The sequence below is a fragment of the Columba livia genome, chromosome Z (assembly GCF_036013475.1).
Source record: "Columba livia isolate bColLiv1 breed racing homer chromosome Z, bColLiv1.pat.W.v2, whole genome shotgun sequence".
Taxonomy (NCBI): Eukaryota; Metazoa; Chordata; class Aves; order Columbiformes; family Columbidae; genus Columba; species Columba livia.
This window is the reverse complement of record NC_088642.1, coordinates 77359352-77382843: the sequence shown is the minus strand read 5'-3', so window position 1 is coordinate 77382843 and position 23492 is coordinate 77359352. Positions and strand designations below refer to the sequence as shown.

The 23492-nt window shown below is 38.5% G+C and overlaps 1 protein-coding gene across 3 annotated transcripts in view; it reads left to right on the top strand.

The window, feature by feature from the left end:
* SSBP2 (single stranded DNA binding protein 2) overlaps positions 1 to 23188 on the top strand; it is a 186798-nt gene extending 163610 nt beyond the window's left edge. For 2 of the 3 annotated variants that reach the window (XM_065046440.1, XM_065046439.1), the window contains 5 exons: positions 2078 to 2148; positions 3365 to 3443; positions 6445 to 6473; positions 11583 to 11681; positions 14455 to 23188. In XM_065046440.1, coding sequence (XP_064902512.1) covers positions 2078 to 2148; positions 3365 to 3443; positions 6445 to 6473; positions 11583 to 11681; positions 14455 to 14484 — 308 coding nt within the window. In that variant the 3' untranslated portion in view covers positions 14485 to 23188. The remainder of the gene's footprint in view (positions 1 to 2077; positions 2149 to 3364; positions 3444 to 6444; positions 6474 to 11582; positions 11682 to 14454) is intronic. The other variant, XM_065046441.1, reaches the window with a different exon arrangement.
* Positions 23189 to 23492: the final 304 nt, after the last annotated feature.

Sequence of the window (23492 nt, the reverse complement as noted above, 5' to 3'; positions counted from 1 at the left end):
TAAAAAATTCAACCTAAGATACTGAGTAGGTCTTCCCTGTTCATATCATCAGTGAAAAAGGAAATTAGTGCAAGCTGGCATTCAAAAGTTAGGGTCTCTTTTAACATAAAACAAACTTAGGGACAGGCTGCACTTTTGAAAGTAGTTGCCCCTGCGGTTGTGGCACGTTAGGCTGTCTGTGTGCAGGTCAAATAAAGTTTCTGCTGACAGTTGTTCCCATTTTTGGTATAGAGACTCAAAGATCTTTTGAGGGTCTATTTTCCAAAGTATGAAAACGCTTGGCCACCTGAGAATTTTGCAAAGGTGTTTACTTGCCTCTGAGCCAGACCAGCTCTGAGGTGTTCCCGTCACCCAACTGGCCCATGTGTATTTTGACATGAGGCAGCAGAACATGCGGAGAGCCAGGGATGTGTGTTGCAAAAGGATCTGGTGGTTAAAGAACTTGTTGCCTACCTCATTGAACATGAAAAATAACTTCTTACATGCTAATTTTACTTTGATAACTTTAGGCTATAAGCTTTCTGTTCCTCCTCTTCTTTAAACAGTGTATTTGAAAGCTGTGGTTATACATTGTGCTCTGCATATAGTGCAATTATTTACTCATCAAAATTAATTAGTGCTTAGAAAACTGTCTCAGAAAGATTAAGGAATAGACAGAGACCTTGATCTTAACTGCCCAGTGTGTGTACAAATACATTCTTGTGCTAGGTCAGGCCACATTCCCAGTTCCAGCACATTTCAGTCTGGTCTTGGCTTTCTTCTTGTACTACTTCTGTCTCAGAAGTCCCACGTCACCTTGTCTTGGAAGAGGAATTACAGGTCAGCAATGTTTTTTCGCGTATGTTGTTCATCTCAAAATTCTTGGTTCAAAGAGATGGAATGGTCTTTTGGAGGAGGTGTAGAGAACTAAGGTATTCTTTATTCTTTTTGCAGATACCATAGAAGTACTGATTTTCCAGAGTTGACAATATTTTTTAAATTATGCTGTCCTCTTAGGGATGTATTTAGACCTCCCTTAGGTCATTCTCCTCTCAGTAAGCTTTTTCATTACATGGCCTATGTCTTGTCAGGTTCCCTTGGGAAAGGTTTCTGCCTAATTTGCCTACTATCTGCTACATTTTTTGACTTCTGTTTCTTACAAATATTGATGAAGGGTGTTAATAAGACTTCGTGTGTGTTAGCAGTGGGGATAAATTGGAGATCAGAATGAATAATTTGTATCTACTAATGGTTTTTAGATGCTGGTCTCTTAAGTTCAACCAGAAGAGTTATGTGGGTTGTCTTCTCTGTGTATTGTTAATTAAATCTTGCATTCCAACCCTGGAGGTGCTCCACCTGAAAGTTCATGTGCATTGATTGGAGGGAAAGGTCTGAGATGCAATACAGCTGTGCTAACATCTGGCAAGCCCACGTGAAACTCCTGGCAGAATTTAGCGCCTTAGGCATCGAGCTGTGCCAGGGTGGTTTTGTTGGGTTTGGGCTCAGGGTTTTTTTTAATGTTGCACCACGCTGTACCGTGAGGATGCGTCAGTTACAGCTGCCCTTAGAGCAAGGGCCTTTGCACAGTGTTCGACTGAATAGTTAGATATATCCAGAATCAAAGACTGACATGAATGAGAATAAAAAATGTGATTCTCTATACCAGCTTTCAGTCTGTTTAACGAGAAGCTGTTTATCATTTATTACAGATTAAAAAAAAATTGCAGGAAGTATTGATAAGAAAGAAACTCTTGTTTTATAGAGACTGTTGAAGATGAGTGAAGCGGTTTGGAACTGCAGGAAAAGGGTTTATGGAATTAAATAGTTACAGATACTTGGTGATTTATAAACCTTTTAACAGTCATACATAAAACTACGGTCTAGAAGTAGTCACTTAGGGACCCTTGCAATTATTTCTTTTCATAGCTCTGTTGTGTGGTAGCAATAGATAGAAAGGGAATGAAATCTTCCATTATATTGCCACTGTGTATCAGTGATTCAGGCACAGAAATAATATTAATAAAATGACAGGAAATGTATTAGGTGAGTAGTTTTATTGAAAGGTATATATTAGCACTAAAATAATCTCTTATTACAGATTCCACCAACTCTGGAGACAACATGTACACTTTAATGAATGCAGTACCACCTGGACCCAACAGACCTAATGTAAATATGACTAGTTATATATTTCTTTGAATTATACAGCCTTTTTTTATCCAAACACTATGTTTCCATCACATATCATTAATACTTTTAAGTTTTCCATTTATATGGGTGTCACTTCAGTTGCTCCCCCCCACCATGTACTTCTTGATTTTTCCTAAATCAATCATGCCAATGCCTGCCAAGTAATGGTTGGAGCATACATTTCTACATGGAAAAGGCCTAAGAAGCTTGTGCATGTGGATCTTGGGGGCAACAGACTTCTGTGTGGTAGGATGTCATCGCAGGAGCTGCCACTAAGCATTAGTTTCTGAGGGATTCAGACTTCTGTTATAAAAAAGTATCTACCCCTGAAAAGGCGGGATAAAATTGCTGAAAGTGACTCAGTATTATGTTGCCCTGCTGTTCTGTAAAAAATAATAAAATTAATACGTCTAAGAAGAAACAAACTTCCCTGTTTATCTAAATGGGATGTTAAGAATGAGACCTATTGATAACATTTAAGTATTTGCCTAATTAACTAGTTAACTGATGACTACTTTAGCCTAAACCAGTAGTTCTAGAACTGACAAAAGTCTGGATTCTTAGGTAGAACTTGTTTCTTCTCTGTTTTTAATCTGTGCCTTCAGTTTAATTGTATTTCTCTGATTATAATCATATTTCATTTAATTATGATCCATATTATAGGCCATTTGAAAAAAGAGCCAGCAGAATTAAAAATACAGATATTCAGATATTGCTAAATCATTGCACAGTGAATTGTAGAAAATCTTCTATAATGCTAATGCCATCATGTTTTTGAAGAAATGAATTTAATGTTAATATCTGAAATTGAATGGAAATTGCTCATGCTTATTGAAGAGAATTATAGAATTCCCTGTAACTTCAATGGGAGTAGAGATAGGTCAGCACCAGCAAGTTTCAAAGTTATGCACCAAGTGTTTAAGTAAATAATAAATTATTCCTAAATTGTATTCCAGCCTACAGAGGTGAGAGTCTCCAAAAACCATGAAGGTAGCATTAGAAAAAGTGAACAAAAAGAATGATGTTTTTGCAGTCTTCATGTGAAGGACTTGCACTAGATCTGCAACGTTCAGAGCTGGGACTGTGCATTTTTCCTTTTTTAAAAAAAAATTTGTTGAGGATTTCTTTTTTAATTAGATTATCTACCAAAAAATTGATCAGTAATACCAATTTTTCGTGTCTGATCCTTTTGTAGTTTCCAATGGGGCCAGGGTCAGATGGACCTATGAGTGGACTGGGTGGAATGGATTCACATCATATGAACGGATCATTAGGTAATGATAGTAAATATTACAAACAGTGTGAATTTTCAATGACTAATGCTATTTTCTATGACTAGTTCTCTGAGTTGTGTGGAAGACTGTATGTAAAAATATTTTAAAAGCTGAAAAAGCTGTATATACATCAATAAGTATCAAGACACTTGTGAAGCATGTGAGTTGGTACACATAATGTAGCTCTGGAAGAAAAATACTATATTTTATTTCTATAAGAGGATATAGTTTTAATCTAGTTGATGAAAACGCCTCTAAAAGCATACCGTCACAGTAGTGTGGAGATGAAGGTTTAAGAACCATTTTTATCTACGTCTCTTCCTCTTTAAAATTCTGGGAAGGTCTCATTGTGACGTGGCAGTGCATGTTCTTATCAATTACCCAGAAGTAAGTTATTGCATATATTGATGCATGTGTTAAACTGTTTTTATCCCAACATACTGATGTCCTCATTTGTTCTATAATTAGTCACATATCTGTCGAGTACTATTACTCCATCGCCTTTAGCAGCCTCAGACAGGTGCCTGTTTTAGTCCACCCAAAAGAACATGAATTCTTGTCAGGGTACACAGAGGCCGGAGGAGGAGCGTCCTGTTTGATGTTTGATACTCTGATTTTTGAAGGACTCGTATCTAGAGGAGAAGCCTCACACAACTCTGCAAAACACACACTGCTATATCTCCTCACTGTCCTGGCAGAGTCTTTGCTCTTCCTCTTTGCTGGAAGGATGATAGACACTTAAAAGGGATTTAAGAAACAGGCTGCAGCTAGATGAATTGCATGTGTACCTTCCTCTTCCATACCTGCAAGGTAAATAAATACCTTGCGTTTATGTCTGGTCACACCCTAACACCAGGGCAGTGGCTGTGAATGCGGTTCTTGTCTTGTGTTCTTCACTTCTCCCTGCACCAAGGGGTGTTGGTTGTGCAGGCAGCAACGGGGGAGAACTTCAGGCTTGCAAAGTCTTCTGGTCTCTTTCTTCTGAATAAGACTCCTGCAAAGTCTTCTGGTCTCCTGTCGCCCTTGTCCACCATCTCATCTGGGAGCCGGTCCAGTGCCCACAGAGGACACCAGCAACACCCTGCTGAGCAGCGTTTTCCTTCATGGGGAGAAACCCAAGGGAGCTAGTTGCAGGTCAGGCAAGCTACCAATGTTCCCCTCTCCTCTGTCCCCAGAGGAGAGCTCTGTCACCTCCCACCACAGGCATGGGCCAAACTAAACTCCATACCATTCAGTTCCATGGTGGGTGGAGATCCATCACTTCTGGCCCAAAACGTGGAGGTTGTGAGACAGAAAGTATAAACAGGTAAGAAAGGAGAAATTCAAAGAGGTTATGCCAAGGTGAGGAAAAAAGCTGAGCCATCCAGCCTCATTCAGCAGACATCTTCTCTATGATTGAAATTCAGCAGTAGGCATCTATCTCCTGATAGAATTATCTTTTTTTCTAGCAAAGCATGTCCCCGAAATTCCTAGATTACTTTGCATAGAGACACCTTGTGATTTTACAGCCATTCTTTACATGTTACAATCCTAAAATGGATTGTTACTTTAATTAATAATGATGCACATTACATTCAAATACACTGTGTAAAAGGTAATCACATCTTTTCCTGTCACTTCTATAGCCTGAGAATTGTTTCTTAGCTAAAAGAAAAAATAAGACTGAAACAGTTATGGAAGGATTTTATATGCACCTAGTATTGTTTTTTTCTGCAGTGAAAATGGTGATGTGCTTAGTCAAATTAATGATAACTGCCTTTAGGGGTAACTTCATATCTGAACTGGAACCTGATTTGTTTTAGGAGAGGAGGACTGGGAGAGAGCTGCCGCGTTCATTTCTGTGCTGCAGTTGGCAGCTGTGTCTCATAATCAGGTGGATAAATTGCTCAGGGTCCATCTTGAACTTCTCCAACTTCTTTGACCACAACCTTTCTACTGCATATCTCTTCATAGGTCTGATCGTTAGAAAGAAATCTTTTCTGATTTCCAACAAAATTTATCCTTTGGGCCATGGTAAAATGATTCTTCACGTATTTACATAGAGAAATCACATTCCTTCTCAGCCTTGATTTCCCTGGCTAGGTAAAGTCAGCTTTTTTAGTCTCCTCCCACAACTGCCTTTTCTTGATTGTTTTTCTCTGGTATCCTTCCTTCTAGTTTTTATTCAGTGCTCTTCTAAAGTTTGTATTTCCTGAAAACAGATGACGAGAATTGTTTACCATCTCTTGTTGCTAAAAATGCTTTTTCCATCCTAAAGTTACGTTTTCTTTATTCTTCACTTTACCTGAGTGAGAGCTACGGCATGTGAAAAAAAAATCTTTTCAATAGTCTTTCACTCATTATAGTTAATTTTATTTGGTTTCTGTTAATCTAGTCCTCAGGATAATTTGTTTTATTTCTGAAAGATACTGTCATCATCCATATTTCTAATACATCGAAGCTGGTATCATTTTAGCCGATTTCAGTAGTAGGCTTCTGCTTCTGGGAGTAAAGACGTTGATGAAACCCTCCTAGCCGACCTTAGAGATAGTTATTTTTTTTCCTCAGGAATATCAGCTTTTACTATTTAGCCATGTTTTTGCCTTTCTTCTTATTTCTCCAGCTAAAGCATCATTTCCCGTAGGTGAATATACCTCAAATTAATTGACTGACCTGCACGCTGCCGTTGCTAATGGGACAGGGAGGCTGGACAGATGGTTTCTCAAGTTGTGCTGGTCTGTCTCATCCTGAAAAGGCGCCACCCAAATAACTGGTGCAGATCAGGAGTGTGTCCTTCATTGTTTTCTCACTCCTTATACCAAGCGTGTACACAGACAAAGGAATTAAATCATTCAACACTGACTGTAAACTTCTACTAAGAGAGACATTGGGAAGGAAGTGAGATGACACATGGTTGGTTATGTTTTAAAATATTGCTGTTGCATTATATTTGTACTATAAAAAAATTACTAGATTAATTTCAGCTCACAACTAACTGAATAATTATCTGTTTTAATTTAAGGCTCAGGAGACATGGACAGTATTTCCAAAGTGAGTATCTAATCAGATATTTGGAATTTTTAGAATGTTTACTGTAAACATACTTTCTTTGTTATGAATCTTTTTATTATGAATCCATGTTTCTGCTTGTCAACTCCTTGAATGCTATGCAGACAGAATTAGTACTAATTGAAAATTAAAATCCAATATAATCAACAGGAATTATAAGTAGATATATTCCCTACTCCATAATATTGTGTATTAGTGAATGTCATTGATTATATCCAGTTCATAATCTGATTGATCACCTTATAATCTTCCACACTGTTAAGACAAATTAATATAGTTCTAATAATCAATTATAGTTAAATGTAAATTTGGGGAAATGTCATTAAGACATTACTTTTATTCATTGCATGATTGCTTTTATCTCTGTAAGACAATGTTAATATCTTAATCATTAGTAGAAATTTCTAAAAGCTAGACTAAGAAGGAGTTTCAGAAGCACTATTTTGGTATGACAGCCATTAAGTACTCGGAAATGAAAGTGAGTTTAACCTGCAGGGGTTTTGCATCTTCAAGAATAATATTGTGCTTGAATGTATCACTTCTTCCATAAATATAAAGCCACTGCATATGTGATCATCATTAATTCAGAATTAATGAGGTTATTTGGTATTGATGAAGTGGCATGAGTCCTGTACGGTTCCACGGGTTGTGGTGTCCTGGCTGGGCAGCGTGGCACTGGGGCAGCCTGTGAAGTGTGCTCAGCGTGTTATCGTTCCTGGAGAGAAGGACCTCAGCAAACGTGTCCTGAGCAAAATTGACCTCAGCAGCATCTATAGCAATCCTATATTTTTGTTCATTTTTAAAATCTCCAACATTTTCAGGTTTTGCAAAAAGTAAAACAGTGGTTTGAAGTGACCGTGTTCCCTTAGTTGTGCTGTGCTTAGGGATGCAGTGAAGGATTCAATAAAAGTCTCCACTGAGATAATAAGCGTCCAGCACTTTGTAAATCAATTACCATCATTTCATTCAGTGCTTTTATTGCAAAATGCAATAGGAAAAAAAACAAAATGTGCCATAGGATTATTTTTAAAAGCTTCTATTAATCCCACTGGTATTAAGTATCAGTATATGTGCTAATACAAGTATTAGCAGCTCTGGAAACTTTGATCTAAAAATTTTCCTGAAATTTTGTTAATGGTAATAAATAACTCATGGAAATCATCACGTCAAATGCATGTCTTTTTCAAACAGCTAAAAGAAAATTGCTTTTTACTTTGGAAGTAACAGAGTTGTCCTGTAACACTGTTACATATAATAGCTTTTAAATAGCTACTTAAATTTAAATATTTGAATGTAAATATTTTTAATATCTTCTGAGCAGCAGTGCCCAATAGGCAGCCTGTGTGGGCTGCACTGGTAATTTCAGGTAGGTTGTAGTATACATGCTTTTGAAACTTGAATGGAAAAGTTCTGCTTGCAAGGAATAGTAGTTTTTTGGGGTTGATGCATGGAAAATTATGTGGCTGACTTCCAGTTTTGTACAAGTTACCATGATTATTCTTGCTGAGGCAACCATCTCCCTGTACAAATCAGCAGCTAGTCTTGCAGTTCGCTTTTTTACAAGTAGATTTCCAGTGACGGAAATTGTTCATCAAAGGTTCTCACAGTTTGGGGTGTGCGTTGCTAGATGCTCAAGTCATAGAATCATAGAATCATAGAATCACGGAACGGTTTGGGTTGGAAGTGACCTTCAAAGCTCACCCAGTGCCACCCTTGCCGTGAGCAGGGACATCTTTACCCAGCTCAGGTTGCTCAGAGCCCCGTCCAGCCTGGCCTGGGATGTCTCCAGGGATGGTTCATCCACCACCTCTCTGGACAACCTGGGCCAGGCTCTCACTACCCTCAGTGTCAAAAATTTCTTTCTCATGTCCAGCCTGAGTCTTCCTTCTTTAGTTTAAAACCATCACCCCTTGTCCTATCACAACAGCCCCTGCAAAAAAGTCTGTCCCCATCTTTCTCATTGGCCCTTTTTAAGCACTGAAAGGCTGCAGTAAGGTCTCCCTGGAGCCTTCTCTTCTCCAGCTGAACACCCCAACTCTCTCAGCCTGTCCTCCCAGCAGAGCTGTTCCAGCCTCTGATCATTCCTGTGGCTCCTCTGGCCCCTCTCCAACAGGTCCATGTGTGTCCTGTGTTGAGGAACCAGAGCTGACCAGGCACAGGACTTCACTGGATTCAAATGCGTATTAGAGGAGCTCATTATCAGTTCCCAGGAGATGAAAAAAATTAATCCAGTCTTGGTAAAGTCAGTACAGCTCACAGAATTCAGAGCCATGTTTTCTAGAGAACATTTTAATTTAATTGGCTGAATGGCAAAGCATGAATTTTTTAGGAAGTAGATTGAGATGGAGGAAGTAAATTATCTGAAATTATGCATATTAAATAAACATTAATAACAAGTGTTTCTTGCAGTGCCCCTGGAATTTGTGCAGGCATCAAAGACATACTTGCTTTGGAAAAACTCAGCTAGTGCTACGATGCTAGAGCCCGTACTGGCCATAAAAGCACCCCAGGGGAGTTGCTATAAAAGCATTTATGTTAGGAATTTGAACCTTAGGGGCTGGCATACTGTAGTGATAGCAGAATTTCAAAGCTTTGTGCTACACAGAGCAAGATAAAATAGGGGTAAATTCCCCCAGGAATGAACAAAAGAGCAGGAGCATCATATAAAATAAATGTGACAAGACCTTAGTGGGTTTTAAACTTTATATTCATAGATTTCAAGGCCAGAAGGGACTGATACGCTTGTGTAGTATGACCTCCTGCATAACAGAGGCAACAGGACTTATCTGAATTAATTTGTGCTTAAAGTACAATAGCTCTGGCTTCACTAAAGCAATAGTTTTTAACCATTTTCAAGCTGTAGATCCCTGATTATTTGCTCTGCTAACTTCACTGGATAGCAAACTTCATAGTCAGATATTAATTGACTAGTTAGGCTTTTAGTTGCCTTTGGACGTGTTGTCCAGCGATTGAGGATCAGTTTCAGAAGCAGTGAACTAGACTGAAGAAAGCAAAAGAGCAAAAGCTCTTGACCCAACTCTGCAAGTTGCATTTCAGTTGCTAATAAAAGAACAGTAGTGCCTGCATGTCACTTATGTAATTAATTTTATATTCAACCTATATCTGAAAATAAATACACTGAGCTGATCCCATGAACATACTTGGCCATTCAAGCTGTGAATGATGATCTTCCCTCAGGGGAATATGGTGGAAACCTAACAGCAGCCTTTCATTAACCATACAAAATACGTTGCAAAGAGGACGGTATGTACAGCCATCACGCATATCACTCTGCTAATGTAGCAGCAAAAAGTTTTTGGTATTTGGTAAAGCGGGGAACAAGGCTTTTTGTTCTCTTTGGAGGTCAAGTAAATCCTAAGGAACAGTGGAATATGTTGCAGTATTTAAGTTTTGGACAGTGCTTGTCATGGGACTTCATGATTACAAAGGGGAACATGAGGAAATATGGTATGGAGAAGTAGAAGTCATAGCTATCCCATCCCATTTTCTGTTCAGTGACTACCCTACTACACATCTTTAGAGTACCAGGATAAGCAGCCTTTGTAGTTACGAGGAAAAGTCCCAAGAAATTAAGAGGACTTTCTCTTTCTTAAATGTTGCTATTTTCATTCAGAGTTTGACCTCTTGCAAGTTTAGTGATTCTGAACAAAGATGGCATGCAAGTATTTTCAAAGTGCAGAAGACCTTGGGTTTTTTTAATAAAAAAATCTTTGTGCTAACAGATGTAGTATCAGGATCGCAACTGAGAATAACATAAGAAAAAGAGAACAAATTCACTTAGGATTTTTATAGCCATTATGATTTGGTCACTTTCATCAAGAGCGATAATTGGAGCTGCGTTTTGTTGGCTGGCCTATTGACTGCACTAGGTTTGCATTAAATTTATTGTGACCTACCATATTTGAATTTGTTTAAGTAAAATCTCAACAGCAATTTTTGCATTTAATTTTTTGGGGTGGGGTGGGGAAAAGAACTGTAATAGATGTAAATGTTTAATAACATGTTCATGACTTCACTCCCTCCTTTCCCTGATTGCTCCTTTCCCACAAACCCTCTATAAGTAGGAATCACACGTGCTCCCGGCATGGTGGGGTACTACAAATCACCTTTGTAAAGAAACTTAAGTAATTGTAGAGTCTACAATAATCATGTATTAACTATTGACTTAGGATAATTTCTGTGACAATTACCTCATTTTACCCTTTCTGTAAGTAACTGAGTCTTGAAAGCATTTCCTGAACATTGCAGGGGTGGTTGTACAGGAACACTTCTTTAAGAAAAAGGAATTTATCTTCAGAAACCTTTGTATTGTTATTATTTATTAGCATCTCAGTTACACCTAGGCACTGAAAGGTAGATTAAAACACTGTGGCATTGTGCTCTGTGCAAGCAAATCGCAAAGCACAGCTCCTCCTGAAAATGTTCGCAAGCCCAGTCCAGTGCCCAGCTGTTACTCAGGAGTCTTTTATCTAAATCTCTTTAGCTTTTTTACCTATAAACACGCTGTATTAGCCATGCTCGGTGAAGTGGTTTATCACTTGAACCACACTTGTGAACTACTTTAGAAACTGCATTTCAATGAACTTTGAACAAAGACCCCGGGCACAGGCCGCTGCAAAGGTCTGTGTAGACCAGATCCATCCATACGTCTGCCTTTAGGTACATATTTGTAAGTCGCATACGTAAAGGCATGTGCTCATAGACTTCACTGAATTTGACCTCATGATTTAATGTAATGACAGAGCTACCTCATGTACCTGCTGCAGACATTTATAGCTTTTCCCTCCTTCAGTGGAGAAGATGCTGGCTATAACCAGAAAACAAGAATTGCAGGGAAATAATTATTGCTTCATGGGAGAAGAAGTTGCTTCACAGGCTAAAATTAGTGACTGAATCATGCAGAACTCTGCAGAGGCTTGTTTTTCGTCTTTGAACATCCCAGTGCATTGCACAGTGCATCTTAGCGCACAACAGTATGGTGTAAGGCATGCCTGTGGCACACGTGGTGAAGCTGCAAAATGAACTGAAACCTCCAACGCTTACCCTGTATTTTAAAATCTTGTTTAACAGAACTCTCCCAGTAATATGAGCATGAGTAATCAGCCTGGCACTCCCAGGGATGACGGTGAGATGGGTGGAAACTTCCTAAACCCTTTTCAGAGTGAGAGCGTAAGTATCTTTTTTTACCTACGTGGTTTTTGTTTCTTTGTTTATTTCGTGAATCTCTGTCATTTTGGCTTTTGTTTTTTTAAAAAAGGCAAGAACAAACAGTTTCGTAGTGTATTTGTAATTCAGTGCTGTGCCTTACATGTTTTTTACTAGCTTCTAAAATTACAGTATTGATTTGACAAAAAATTCTGCAGAAGACTGCTGGAAGTTGAGATGAAACTGGAAAATGTGGGAGGTGTGGATGTACTGCAGAAACTCTAGATGAAGAGGTTACCTGTCAATGAAAGCTTGATCTGTCAAGCAGTAATAATAATTACACCTTACATATTCAGTAATGCACAACAGGCATTTGTCAGGCAGTATACAAGCACCCTAAATGCATACAGTTGACAGATCCCCATGTCTGAGTGTTTCAATGTGTGGCTGCCCAACCTTTGACTCCTAAACAATGTGTTTTGCAGGGAATGTCTTTCAGAACAGGATTCACACTGAAGTGTATAATTAGAGCGCCAGTAGATAATCATGTTGCAAAGATGCAGTGTGCCATTAGAGCCAGAAAAAGCAAAGGTTCCCTCTAGTGTTCATTCGGGGACAAATGATGCTTTTTTTAAAATGGAGAATGCTTGAGGCAGCAAAACATGGTGCAAAATACATTGCGAAGCAAGACTGGAGTATTTTCATACTCATGTGCCTGAAGCTGGGTTTCTGAATCCACATGTAGGTTCCTAAATAAGAGTGACCCGATTTTTCAGAAGTGCTGAGTGACTTCAACACTTCTGTTCTTATTGGAAATCAGAAGTGAGCGCGACTTCATTAGCTGTGACAGTGGTGAAAATCATAATGAGTAAACAGTTTCTGTTAGATCACAAAACAGTAAAATTGCATGGCGAATTTCATGGGAATCAGGTTTTCTTTAGCTAGTGAAAAGGAATAGTTTCTGCATGTTCGCTGTTGATGATAAAGATGATAAAGAGGGCACATATTCAGGTTGTGTGGAGTATTGGAGAAAATTCGTTTGTACAACCCAAAAGGACTGTTATTTGAGTAAAAGACAGTAAACTCAGAACCTCCATTGCATGCAATCCTTGGTCATGTTAATCCTTGACTGTCAGTTTGGCACATGTTGCTTGTACTGAGGGCTGGTCAACAGGCAGGCCAGTGCACCAAACTATGGTCATGAGAAGGAGGACGTCAGTTGTGCTCAAAAGAAAACAAGTTTGCTCACACACTTACTGGATTCTAGGTGGTCCTAGATGTTGTTTTCCCATCTGGAAGAACCTGGGACCCAGTTTTCTCAAGGTTTTACATGAGGTGTATACCTATAATACAAGGCATGCCGTACACATGCCATATGGATTCTAGTCTATGTCCAGTTATCAGTTCCTCTCTAACACGAGCCACATTGTAGTCCTCAGGAACTGTCTTGCTTCCTAATACTTATTCCAGTACTTGGCAGCTTAAGAGTACACATTATGTTGAAGTCCTTTTCAGGAAAATTTGCTGTTTGCTTCACCAGGAGTTTTGGTTGGGGGTGCGCAACAGTGCTTGGCTAAGAACAAATTAAAAATCACAAACACCTTTAGATTATCTTTCTTTTCCAAAGTGATTACCCAGGTACTTTGTCTCTAGACAACAGGAAGTCACTTCAACAGATGCTTTGTTTTAAGCATTTGAGCTGGTCTCTGACTTTGGCTAAAGATCAGTGTGATCTTACTGGCTTTGCTGGCCCATGGTGGGAGGGCCCAGCAGGACGTGATGGGAGTGAACCCTAAAGCAGGCAAACCATCAGAGACGTGACAAGGGACAAAACAAACTTCACCCAAGTGTCCATCGGGGAAGACCCATCCAAAATGCTTTTTCTAATATGCTTGGACACTTGGAAATGGCCGACTTGAGACTGTGGCTTTGGCAGGGTTTTATTGCATATCTGTTTTCGCAAAGGTAAGTTTATCTTTCAGTTTCCTATATCAGTTTTCATCACGCTAATATTTCTTGCATTTGAGCATTTTTCTCTCCTTAGATTTTAGGCCAAATTAAGTGTTTCTGCAGTCCACAATTTTCAATTTAAAAACAAATTAGGCGTATAGTTGTGCACTACTTCTAAGCATGATGGTGTCCCATTGATTCTTATAATGAAGTACTGCTAACTTGAGGGCAGTTATAGCTTGTATAAGGGCTACAGTTCAATTTGTGTTACAATAGCGTTGTAATGTGGTGATTGAATTTTTGGTTCACATAAAGGAGAATGACCAGTGATCCTGATTCAGCTTGCCTCCTGAAATCAATAATGCAGCATGATACAGACCAAAAGCCTAGTTTAATTCTATTTATACACGGATTTGCTGGATTTTTCCCATAAAGTAATAAAAAGCTCTCCAAAGTATTTGTGTGGTTGCTAACCATGAATGCAGCTGGTCTACGTGAGACTAACCACCTGCCTAGCTAAATCCCCCCAGTACCCAACACAGACCAGGAAAACATGTAGAAAGTTTCAGTGGAGTGTTGGTTCATCACACCACCCAGGAACCACCAAAACAGTCTTCCAAGAAGCTGCCTTTATCAGTAGTAGCTGTATTTTTGCATAATGACAGAAGCGTAACAAGTTACAATACCACAAATCGAACTACAGCCCGAGCACAAGCTACAGTACCAATTTAGGAGGAAGTTCGAAGAGCATGTTGACATTTGAACTCATTGCTGTGGTCCAGAAGTGGTTTTAGTTACCTGGGAGGGGAAAAAATGTTTGTTAAAATGTGGATTCCTCTTTTTTCAGTACTCCCCTAGCATGACAATGAGTGTGTGATCTGTTAACAAGTCTCGCCATGAAGACCACAGTGAGTTTGCCCTCTTCAGAGAGCTACCGCAGAAGAAAATTGTTCATCCCAGTGCAAAGTTTAACAAAAGGATTTCAGACACAATCAGACCCACCATTTTTTTTTCTACTCTCTCCCCTGTTTTGTCAAGACAGTGGGTCCCAAACATGATTGAGGCAACTGTAAAGAGTGGCGTAACAGAACTGCCAAGATGAAACTGCAAACAATTATCTGTGTATGTACGTGTGTGGGTTAACGTATGTGTATGTGTGTGTGATATAGAAATACACACATACATATATAGACCCACAGGACATTGTAAAATATTATCACATGACATCTTAAGTAGAAATGAGAAGTAGGGACTTTTATTCCATCTTTTTCTTTTTTTTATGTTTACATTTTAATTGTTAAAAATTTGCTTTCCCTCTCCCCTCCTCAACTGTTTTATGTTGCATATATCACTGCTTTATAAGTTATTTTTTAAGGTGAACTCAAATGATAAATTCTTCTGATTTTGTAAATGTCTGCCATTATAGATAGGAATAAAATTGCTTGTAAGAGCTTTCATTAACTTGTGTTTGATACCAGTTACCCTGTGAATCACAAACTGTACTGTCTCAAGAAATAGAAGAAAGCTCATCTTAATTTTTTGGAGAAATTTAATAATTTTCACCTAGTTTGGTGATTTAATTTTTTTTATACTTCGCCTTTAAAAAAAAGAAGCACTGAAGGTTATTTTTCTTCTTTAATTGAAGCCTAAAATCTGCAATATCTATTTTAAATGGAAGCCTGACTTTGATACAAGCTTCTCAGTTTATATAGAGTACTATAAGGTTACTGTAAGTGAGCTCCAGTTGCTATAGAATCTAGCAATAAAGTGTCAGGGCCTCTTTGGCCCTGGGGAATGAGTTTTCTATTTAGCATGATCATCCATAGAGGTGGTAGTTGCTGGAAATACAGTGAAGTCCTTATCACCGAAACCGTTTCTAACAATTTGCTATTATGCTGCCCATTTTCAGAGATTGTCAACTGAATTGTAACAATCCACAGTCCTAATTATAAGCAGTATTTCTCAAGCCCATTCAGAAAATCAGGTCATCCTGCTACTTGGGTGACACCCAAAACTTTGCAGTAAACAGTAATTTTTTTTGAGCCAAAATGATGGATTAAACTTTTTATGACTGCTAGCCTCGGTGGGGTCTTTACCTTTTGCCATAAACAGAAGAGGAACAAAAGTCTGGGCCATTTTATTAGGTCAGCCTATTGGACATGAAATCTGGGGGCAGAATGGTGAAAAGGCATATGGTCTTAAAAGAAGTGCTTCTGGAAGCAGTCCCATGTCTCTTAGGCAAAGCTCTAAAACCAAGATTATGGTACATTTAGTTCCTAATGACTTCCATCTCCCCCAAGAAAAGGAAAGTTTTCAGCTGTGTGGTTGTCAAAAGGTTGATGATCAGCAACGTGGGCACGAAGTGGATGAACAAGAACTCGTGCCACAGACAAAAAGGAAAGTTCCCTCCTGGGAGTTTGCAAATAGAGGAGCCACTTACATAGGAGGAGCAGTTCTGAGATAATGTAGTATGTCCATGAAGTCTTGCAAGGGGATCTTTTTCATGAACTCATGATAAAGGAGCAGATGTCATGGGCTCGCTGTTGTGGTAGCTGCACATAACAGGATGTGTAAGGAACATAATACTGCGATCTCCTAATTTTTATTTACATATATTGTATATATATGGAGATATATACAATAGATGAAAATAAAAAAGATGTAACACTTTTTACTCTCTTGGTAGGGCTATTCAAAGGTGAAACTCTTGGAGGCTTAAAATTATGTTAAAATATCAAAGATTTTGTTAGCATTACTTTTTTTGTAATAATAACTGCTTTGATTAGTTGTAAACATAAACTAGATAGTCATTATATAGTTTTGTGGACTTTATTCCCAGTGATGATGAAAGTTACATTCACTTGCTTATCTTTGGGAAACACTTTGTTGCTGTCTCAAAAGATGCTGGAAACACCTACTATTGATCTAAGTTACGAAAACACAAAATTGGACCTAATTTCCTCAGACCCTTGGCTGTTGTCACTAACACCACTGTTCCAGTGGCTTTGTGCCCAGTGCAACCAGCTTCTCCCACAAGCACTGCAGAATCCAGGCATCCTTGCAACCTGCGTTTGGCATCTGTATTATCCTTGGTAGCCTTCTAAGAAGGACTTCAGGGCTCTTCTCAGCCCGGTTTCAGTCAGGTGATGCCACTGCTGCTGGACTAAGGTAGATGGAGATGTCTGGACCATGCATCAAGTGCCAAAGCCCAGTCGCACACAAGGTAACTGTGCCCTCGAGTGAGATCTTAGAGCCTTGAGTACATCTGGGGCCTGTTGTGTGTCTCCAGGAGAACCCTGAGCTGTCCCATGCCAGGCTGGGGTCCTGCAGGCCACCAGTGTGTCCACTGACCACGTGGCAGCTGGACATGGTGGCATCGCTGAGGGATCTCTTACAAGACAGAGTACGTGCTGTCACCGAAGCTTCGTACTGTGGCAGAATTAAACAGGATCAGGGCTTAGTAGTAATCAGAGACTTGATAATATCTTTTTCCTTTCTGATTTTGGGATTATCTGCAAGATTTTAGCTTATAGGCACCTGTTAAGGATGAAAGTCTGACCACTAAATTAAACCTGTGCAAAGAAATCCCTTAAGTGGACTGTCAACACATGCTGAGTATCAGTAGCAAAATAAGTTATCCTAATAATATACAAGACCTTTCAGACACATAATTTTTCTTCTGTAGATTTTTCAAACTCCATTCTATCAAATTTTTCTGCTACCAGCATATCTTTTTTTCCCCTTTCAATTTTTTTCCCAAATATGTACATCACATTAGAGATGGTTGCACTGATCCTGCAGCATTAATCTGAGTAAATATGTTTCTGGCTTCAAAAGCAGCAGGATCAGGCCCTGCTTCTCACAGCCTCATTCTGTGCACTGACACTCCAAGTTAATCAGTATGTCCTGTGCTTCTTACACCTACGTCACCCCACAGACTGGTGAAACAAATGATATGCACGCTTGCAAAATCGTAGATTTGGCAGATCTGCTTGAATACTCAGTGCATCTTTTAATGTTAGAATTTTAATCAGATACAGAGAAACCAAATTGTCTTGCTTTCTGTTGGGAATGCTGACATCTCTGTGCTTACATACATGAGTGAAGTTACTTATACATGCATTGGTAAGATCAGGAGATAATAACTATACATAGGTTCTGCAGCTGAAGCATTAGCAAACAATCTTACATGCCAAACACTCAACTTTAGAGTTATAAGCATCCCTTTGAGGTGGTTTTGTTTTGTTTTGTTTTTAATATGCATAGAGCTTTTTGTTTCTTTGTTCATTTGTTTTTTCTTTTGCTGATAAATCCTCATATGATTTCCGTCACATCCAGATGATTTCCAAGCACTGACTTTTTGCTCCCGCTTATGTTTCTGAAGCACTAGTATCAGTGTGTAATGTAACTGCTGTTTACATCTATCCTTATGCAACAGCTTTATTGATAATGTCAGAACTTGTCCAGCTCTGGGAGGATTTTTATTTTAAGTGGTGCAGGATAGTTTTTCCACACTGAGTTTTTAGATTTGTCTCTTAAATATAGAAATAAATAGATCATGATTCTGTAAATGCGTCTTTCAGGCAAAATTAAAATCAGGCTTTTTTAAAACCAGAAGTGATGAATTCTTAGAGTAGCAGAAGTAGGGAGTGATGGATCTCTCATGCTGGGAGAACTCCAGCAAATATTCTGGCCTTGTAGAAATCAGCTGAAATTGGGGTTCACTTGTGAATTTCAAAGTGAAACAAACGAGTATTCTACCTGCTGCGTAAACCCTTGCAGAGGAGTATTCATACCTACATCTAATCTCCATGTTACCCAGAATTTATCTCCGTGTCTAAGTCCTGAGCGGGTTTTAGGGGCAAGGAAGCAGCTGCTTGAATCACAAGCATGGGGTCTGACGTGTGCATTAAAACAATACCTGGGTATTTGCATGCATGGGTTGCATTATTTTCCTAACAGAAGATTAAATGCCCCATGTCCCAAGACATACAGCTTTTGTTTTCCCTTGCAGTTGGAATACACAACAAGAAATACGTAGGCTAACTATTAATTTTAAATAATTCAAATTAGGAGGAAGTGAATTGAATCCTGCTTCTTTATGGATAGCAAGTCATGCGTCACAAGGACAATTTCTAGAACTGGCTAAAAATCATTTAGATTTTCCCATCTTCTGTGGATAGCAAATGAAATACTGCATGTAAAGATGAATCAGAATTAGATGAGTAATTTAATGAGGGACCAGCTGTTAAAATAATCAGTGTTGAACATTTTATTCTTTTTTTACTTTTACCAGTCAAAATGAATTTTCGGCAGATAAATGTTCCACTGATTTCTATTTCTGAGATCAGTTAATTGCTTTTAAGTGTTATCTCCTGTTCCTAGCCATATCTGATTTTTTGTTGTTGTTATGGTTGCTAAATGCAGACTGGATTCTTCAAGATTTGACCTGACACATTTGCATTTGGAGAATGTAAAATAGAGGTTAAAGATATTAAAAAAAAAAAGAGTGGGGGGAAGCAATAGAGGTAAATGTATTTTTCTTTAATTGGCTGTGAGTGATGATGTAACCATGGCTTCTGTCCCAAACACGCTTGGGTTTGGTTCGGCCCTAAGGATGGGAATCCTGACAAAGCACATCTTCCAAATAAAAAGCAAAAACACTCTTTCAACAGAGACAGTTCATTTATCTTCACACTGATCACACTTGAGATTTAGTTCAGGATTTAATGATACGAAACATCTACAAAAACTCAGTACACTCAGAGATAAATTAGTTAGATTTAAATTTTAGTGTGTGCAGCTTTCCCAGCTTTCCAGACATTATTTGTTCAGTTCTAGAAGCTGCTGCTCATGCCAGTTGTCCTGTTTAAAATTTGATGAAGCCACTCACCTAAGGTCATTTTTGGTAGGATTTCACCATGATCTGGGTAAAATATACAATTTATCTGAGGTGTGACATTATTTGGCAGCTGTATAAAATGAGTAATTAGAGCAAAATACAAAGGGTCTGTTGAAATTACCAAAATGATGTTTCAACCTGAAAAAAACAAAAACAAAACCAAGAAAAAAGTCCTTATCTAAAATAGTGCTTTGAGTGCATGCATGCAAATTATTTGTCAGTGCTGTTATCTTGGAAACAAATTACGTTAACAGCTTTAGAGAAAATAAATGGATCTGCTCAGAACATTTAAATCCTGATCCTGCAAACACATTCACATTTGTTTGAAATGAAGCCTGCACATAGTTAATTTAGGCAGATTTAAGAATACAAGTAGTATCCTTCAGGAAAGGAGGACTGCTAGTATGCTAAAACCATGCTTCAGTGTGAACAGTCTGGAAGTTCAAATTAAGTCCTCCCTAAACAGGCATTATTTTAAACATTTTATGAATGCAGGAGCATGTTTATATACCAATAGTACTGATATGCGGAACAGATTTGGCTTTCTTCTGTTTCTTACTAGGTCATTGTTCACTACTACATGAGCTACTTTTGTGAACTTGTCATTCCATGTCGTTTTCAATTGTGCAGCCATAGTTTCCCTCAACATAGCAAACAGCTTTGCAATTTTAGTCCAAACTTCTGTTTGGTCACTGTTCTTCATTTAAGCTTAAAATGTGTAAGAAAGCCTCTCATGTAATGGGAAAACTTGCCATAAAAATGTATAAAGGTTTTCTTGGGTACCTGTTTTCACATTTAATAAAAATGCAATTTTCAGTTATAATCTGAAATGGTCACTTTCTAGCCACTATTTAATTGCAATGCACAGAAGAAATTGAGAAAACAAATTACCTTTTTAAATTTATTTATTTGAATTCAGCATCATAAATATTTGCTGAAAGATGTGGTTTTGGGGAAATCAGATCAAAACGAGATTTACAAATTGCTCTGGATAATACAAGCTGACAATATGTTGAAAGCTCCTTCCACATCCCCAAAAGTGTGTTGCCTCACATCTGATACGTATGGCTTTGTAAGAGCCTAATTCACTGTATTTTTCACTGTATCTCGTGGATGATTTAGGGTGCCCCTGAGCTGTGCAGGGTTCTGTGGTTGTATCTCTCGGAGGAGTAACCAAGTTAGTGGTCAAGGAGGCTTGTTCACAGGGTCTGGTAATTAAGGACCAGGTAATTTATCCACCAGCTGTGCGCAGCTGTGCGCTCAGAAACAAGGTATTCGTACACTACCTCGCTGTTCTCTTGAAAACTTGCGCAATTCTTCTTACAGTTGGGTCTGGGGCTCCCCTCAGATTTTACAATGCCAAGACAAGAAGCTTAATTTTGCTGAGAGAAATACCTGGAAGGTTAGCACCAGTTTTCATAGAGAATCAGCACAAAACATGGGGATTTTGAAAGGGGATGCATTTTCTCAGTACCCTGGGTGTACTAGGAAATAGACCATACACTTTAGAAGTTTGGTCTTTTACAGAGATATATACAGTTCCTCAGATTAGGAGGGAATTATAAGAATAATCATGACCAAACCTATGTTTGTCCCTATATAGTGAAATCATCAGTAATCGCTTTTGATATGAAGATTTATTGCTATGGAACAACTGCTCCGATCCTTGAGGAGCCAAGTTATCAACTGGATGAACTAGATATTTGTAGTCTTTATTTCTGTGATTTCATATTCATGTTTCCTTCTCTCTCATTTGGATTTTCCCATTAAATGTACCATTCCAAATCTTTGCACAAAAATAACGATTTGCCCAATAAACACACAAAAGGTTGTTCACATCAGCGCCTAGAGACCTACTACAAAGAGGTTATTTCATTAGAGACGCTGAGCATAACAAATAAGGAGTGTTAGTGCAATATCCTGACAGCTCGTACTGTTCGAGATTAGGAAAGTTAGCATCTCAGACTCACGCATTAGACAAGGTAGTTTCTAACAATGATATCAGATGGCTTGAAACAAAAGATTATATTTGCTGTGCAGATTGGGCGAAAATAAAATCCAAATAAAGCATATTTAATTGAAGTGGAAATTTACTAAAGTTATAATTTACTAGGAGAGTTTGAAAAGCATGTTACTGACAACAAGCTTGTTAGCAGCAAAACTGGTATCTCGGATTTGCCAGCTGCTCTCTTTTTAATGGAGAGGTGCATCCTGCGGAGTCTGTGATCCCCAGCGGGGAGGTGGGGATGTCTTGATCTGGGCAGGTTGTGGACCAGGGATGGTCGTATCCACGAGCCACACCACCTGTTACAGGTGAGCAAAGCGCAGGTGCCCCTCCAGCAAACGTGGAAGTCTGACAGGAGCACAGAGCACACCCAACAGTTTAGTGGAAAAGAAAAGCAGCATTTGATGAATTGCCGTTTAAAAACATGATATTGCAAAGCAGGTGTAGGCTGTTCCCAAGTCTATTATAATTTTTCTGATTAACTCCTAGTTTGGGTTTGATTTACATTCACATTAATGGTTAAGGAAGAGAATAAAAGTTCCTAAACTAAGGCTGAAATACAGACTTGGAAGAGTGGCATAAATAAAGTGGAAGCTGGAGCTGTCTGTTGGTTGACAAGTAAATTTTTTTTTTCCCAGGACAAAAAGTATCCATACAATGAACTTTTTTAGCCTTTTAGTGGCTATTTGAGAAGTGTGACTCAAAATGCTGTATATGCTTAGAGACCAGTTTTGAGGGCTTTTTTTTTGTGGCAAGTATCCCCTTGCAAAAATGTTGCAGTGCATCTATTTAGTGCATGTTTGCCTAAAACCACAAAAATAAATCAATTTTATTACGAATAGCTGTACGCACATCTGGTAAACACTTGTTTCTGATGGGGAGAAGACGAAGATTTGATAGCTGGTGCGTTAGCATATTTATGTGAATTAATTAAAGCATTGGTAAACTATTGTCAACTATGTTCACATTGCACAAGATACGCTGTGTAGTCTACTGCTGGCATTATAATCTCGGTGATCCACACATATTCTGTAAATTCCTGTTCATTTTGTGTAAGAAACCTTGTCACCATTGCTTAGTACTGTAAATTCCTGTTTTGAAGCAAGAGGTGGCTTTTGATTGTACAGCCATGTGTATTATATACTACAACAGTACTTGCTCTGTCGTCAAAACTTGCTGTTCACATATAGTTAAAGCTTTGTTAAGCACGCTTAGTGGTTTCAGAATTTATTTAAAATGGGAGGTATATAAGCCATTTACAGGAATACTAAATGTGAGAGAATTCAAACCCGTTGTGCCTGCAAGCCTGAGAGATCAGACTCTGTGCAGGGAACAGGAGGGAAAGATAGAAAAATAATCTGAATTTTTGGACTCTGGAATCTTTTTATTAGTATTTTATGATATGCAACGAAGACCTGAAAATGTGTAAGTGTTCTTTGCTGGTGTCTGACATCAGAAATTCCAGTCCTGTCTAGACTGAAAGACAATGATGGGAGAACTGAAAAAGCTGGGAAAGCTGAAGGGGATTCTTTCTTGTATTTTTTAAAGTTCTGTGTTTTATTTGCTTGTTTGTTTGTTTATTTGTTTTGATTGATAGTTTCAATGATTAGGTTAATCTTTTGAATAAAGGTAGTCTTTGTTAGTGACTCTGCACCTTCACCCTTTCACATGAAACTTTGTGTACTTGCAGTAAATCTTCCTCACACTTCCAAGCCACTCTATAGATGAATTGCCTTTATTTCTAAGATCAATAAAAATGTTTCTACAGATTGCTTCAGCCCTTTAGAGAGAATAATAAGGCAATCCCAAACTCATAATCCCAAGTATTTGCAGGTCACGTTTTAACAATTAGGCAGGTGTATTTTATACAAAGAATGACTTTGAACATCATAAATACAATGTTCAAACTCCAGATGTTTTAGGTGAAGAAAACCTCAGTAATTTTCCAAACCAGCAAGAGTTAAATTTGTCGATATAA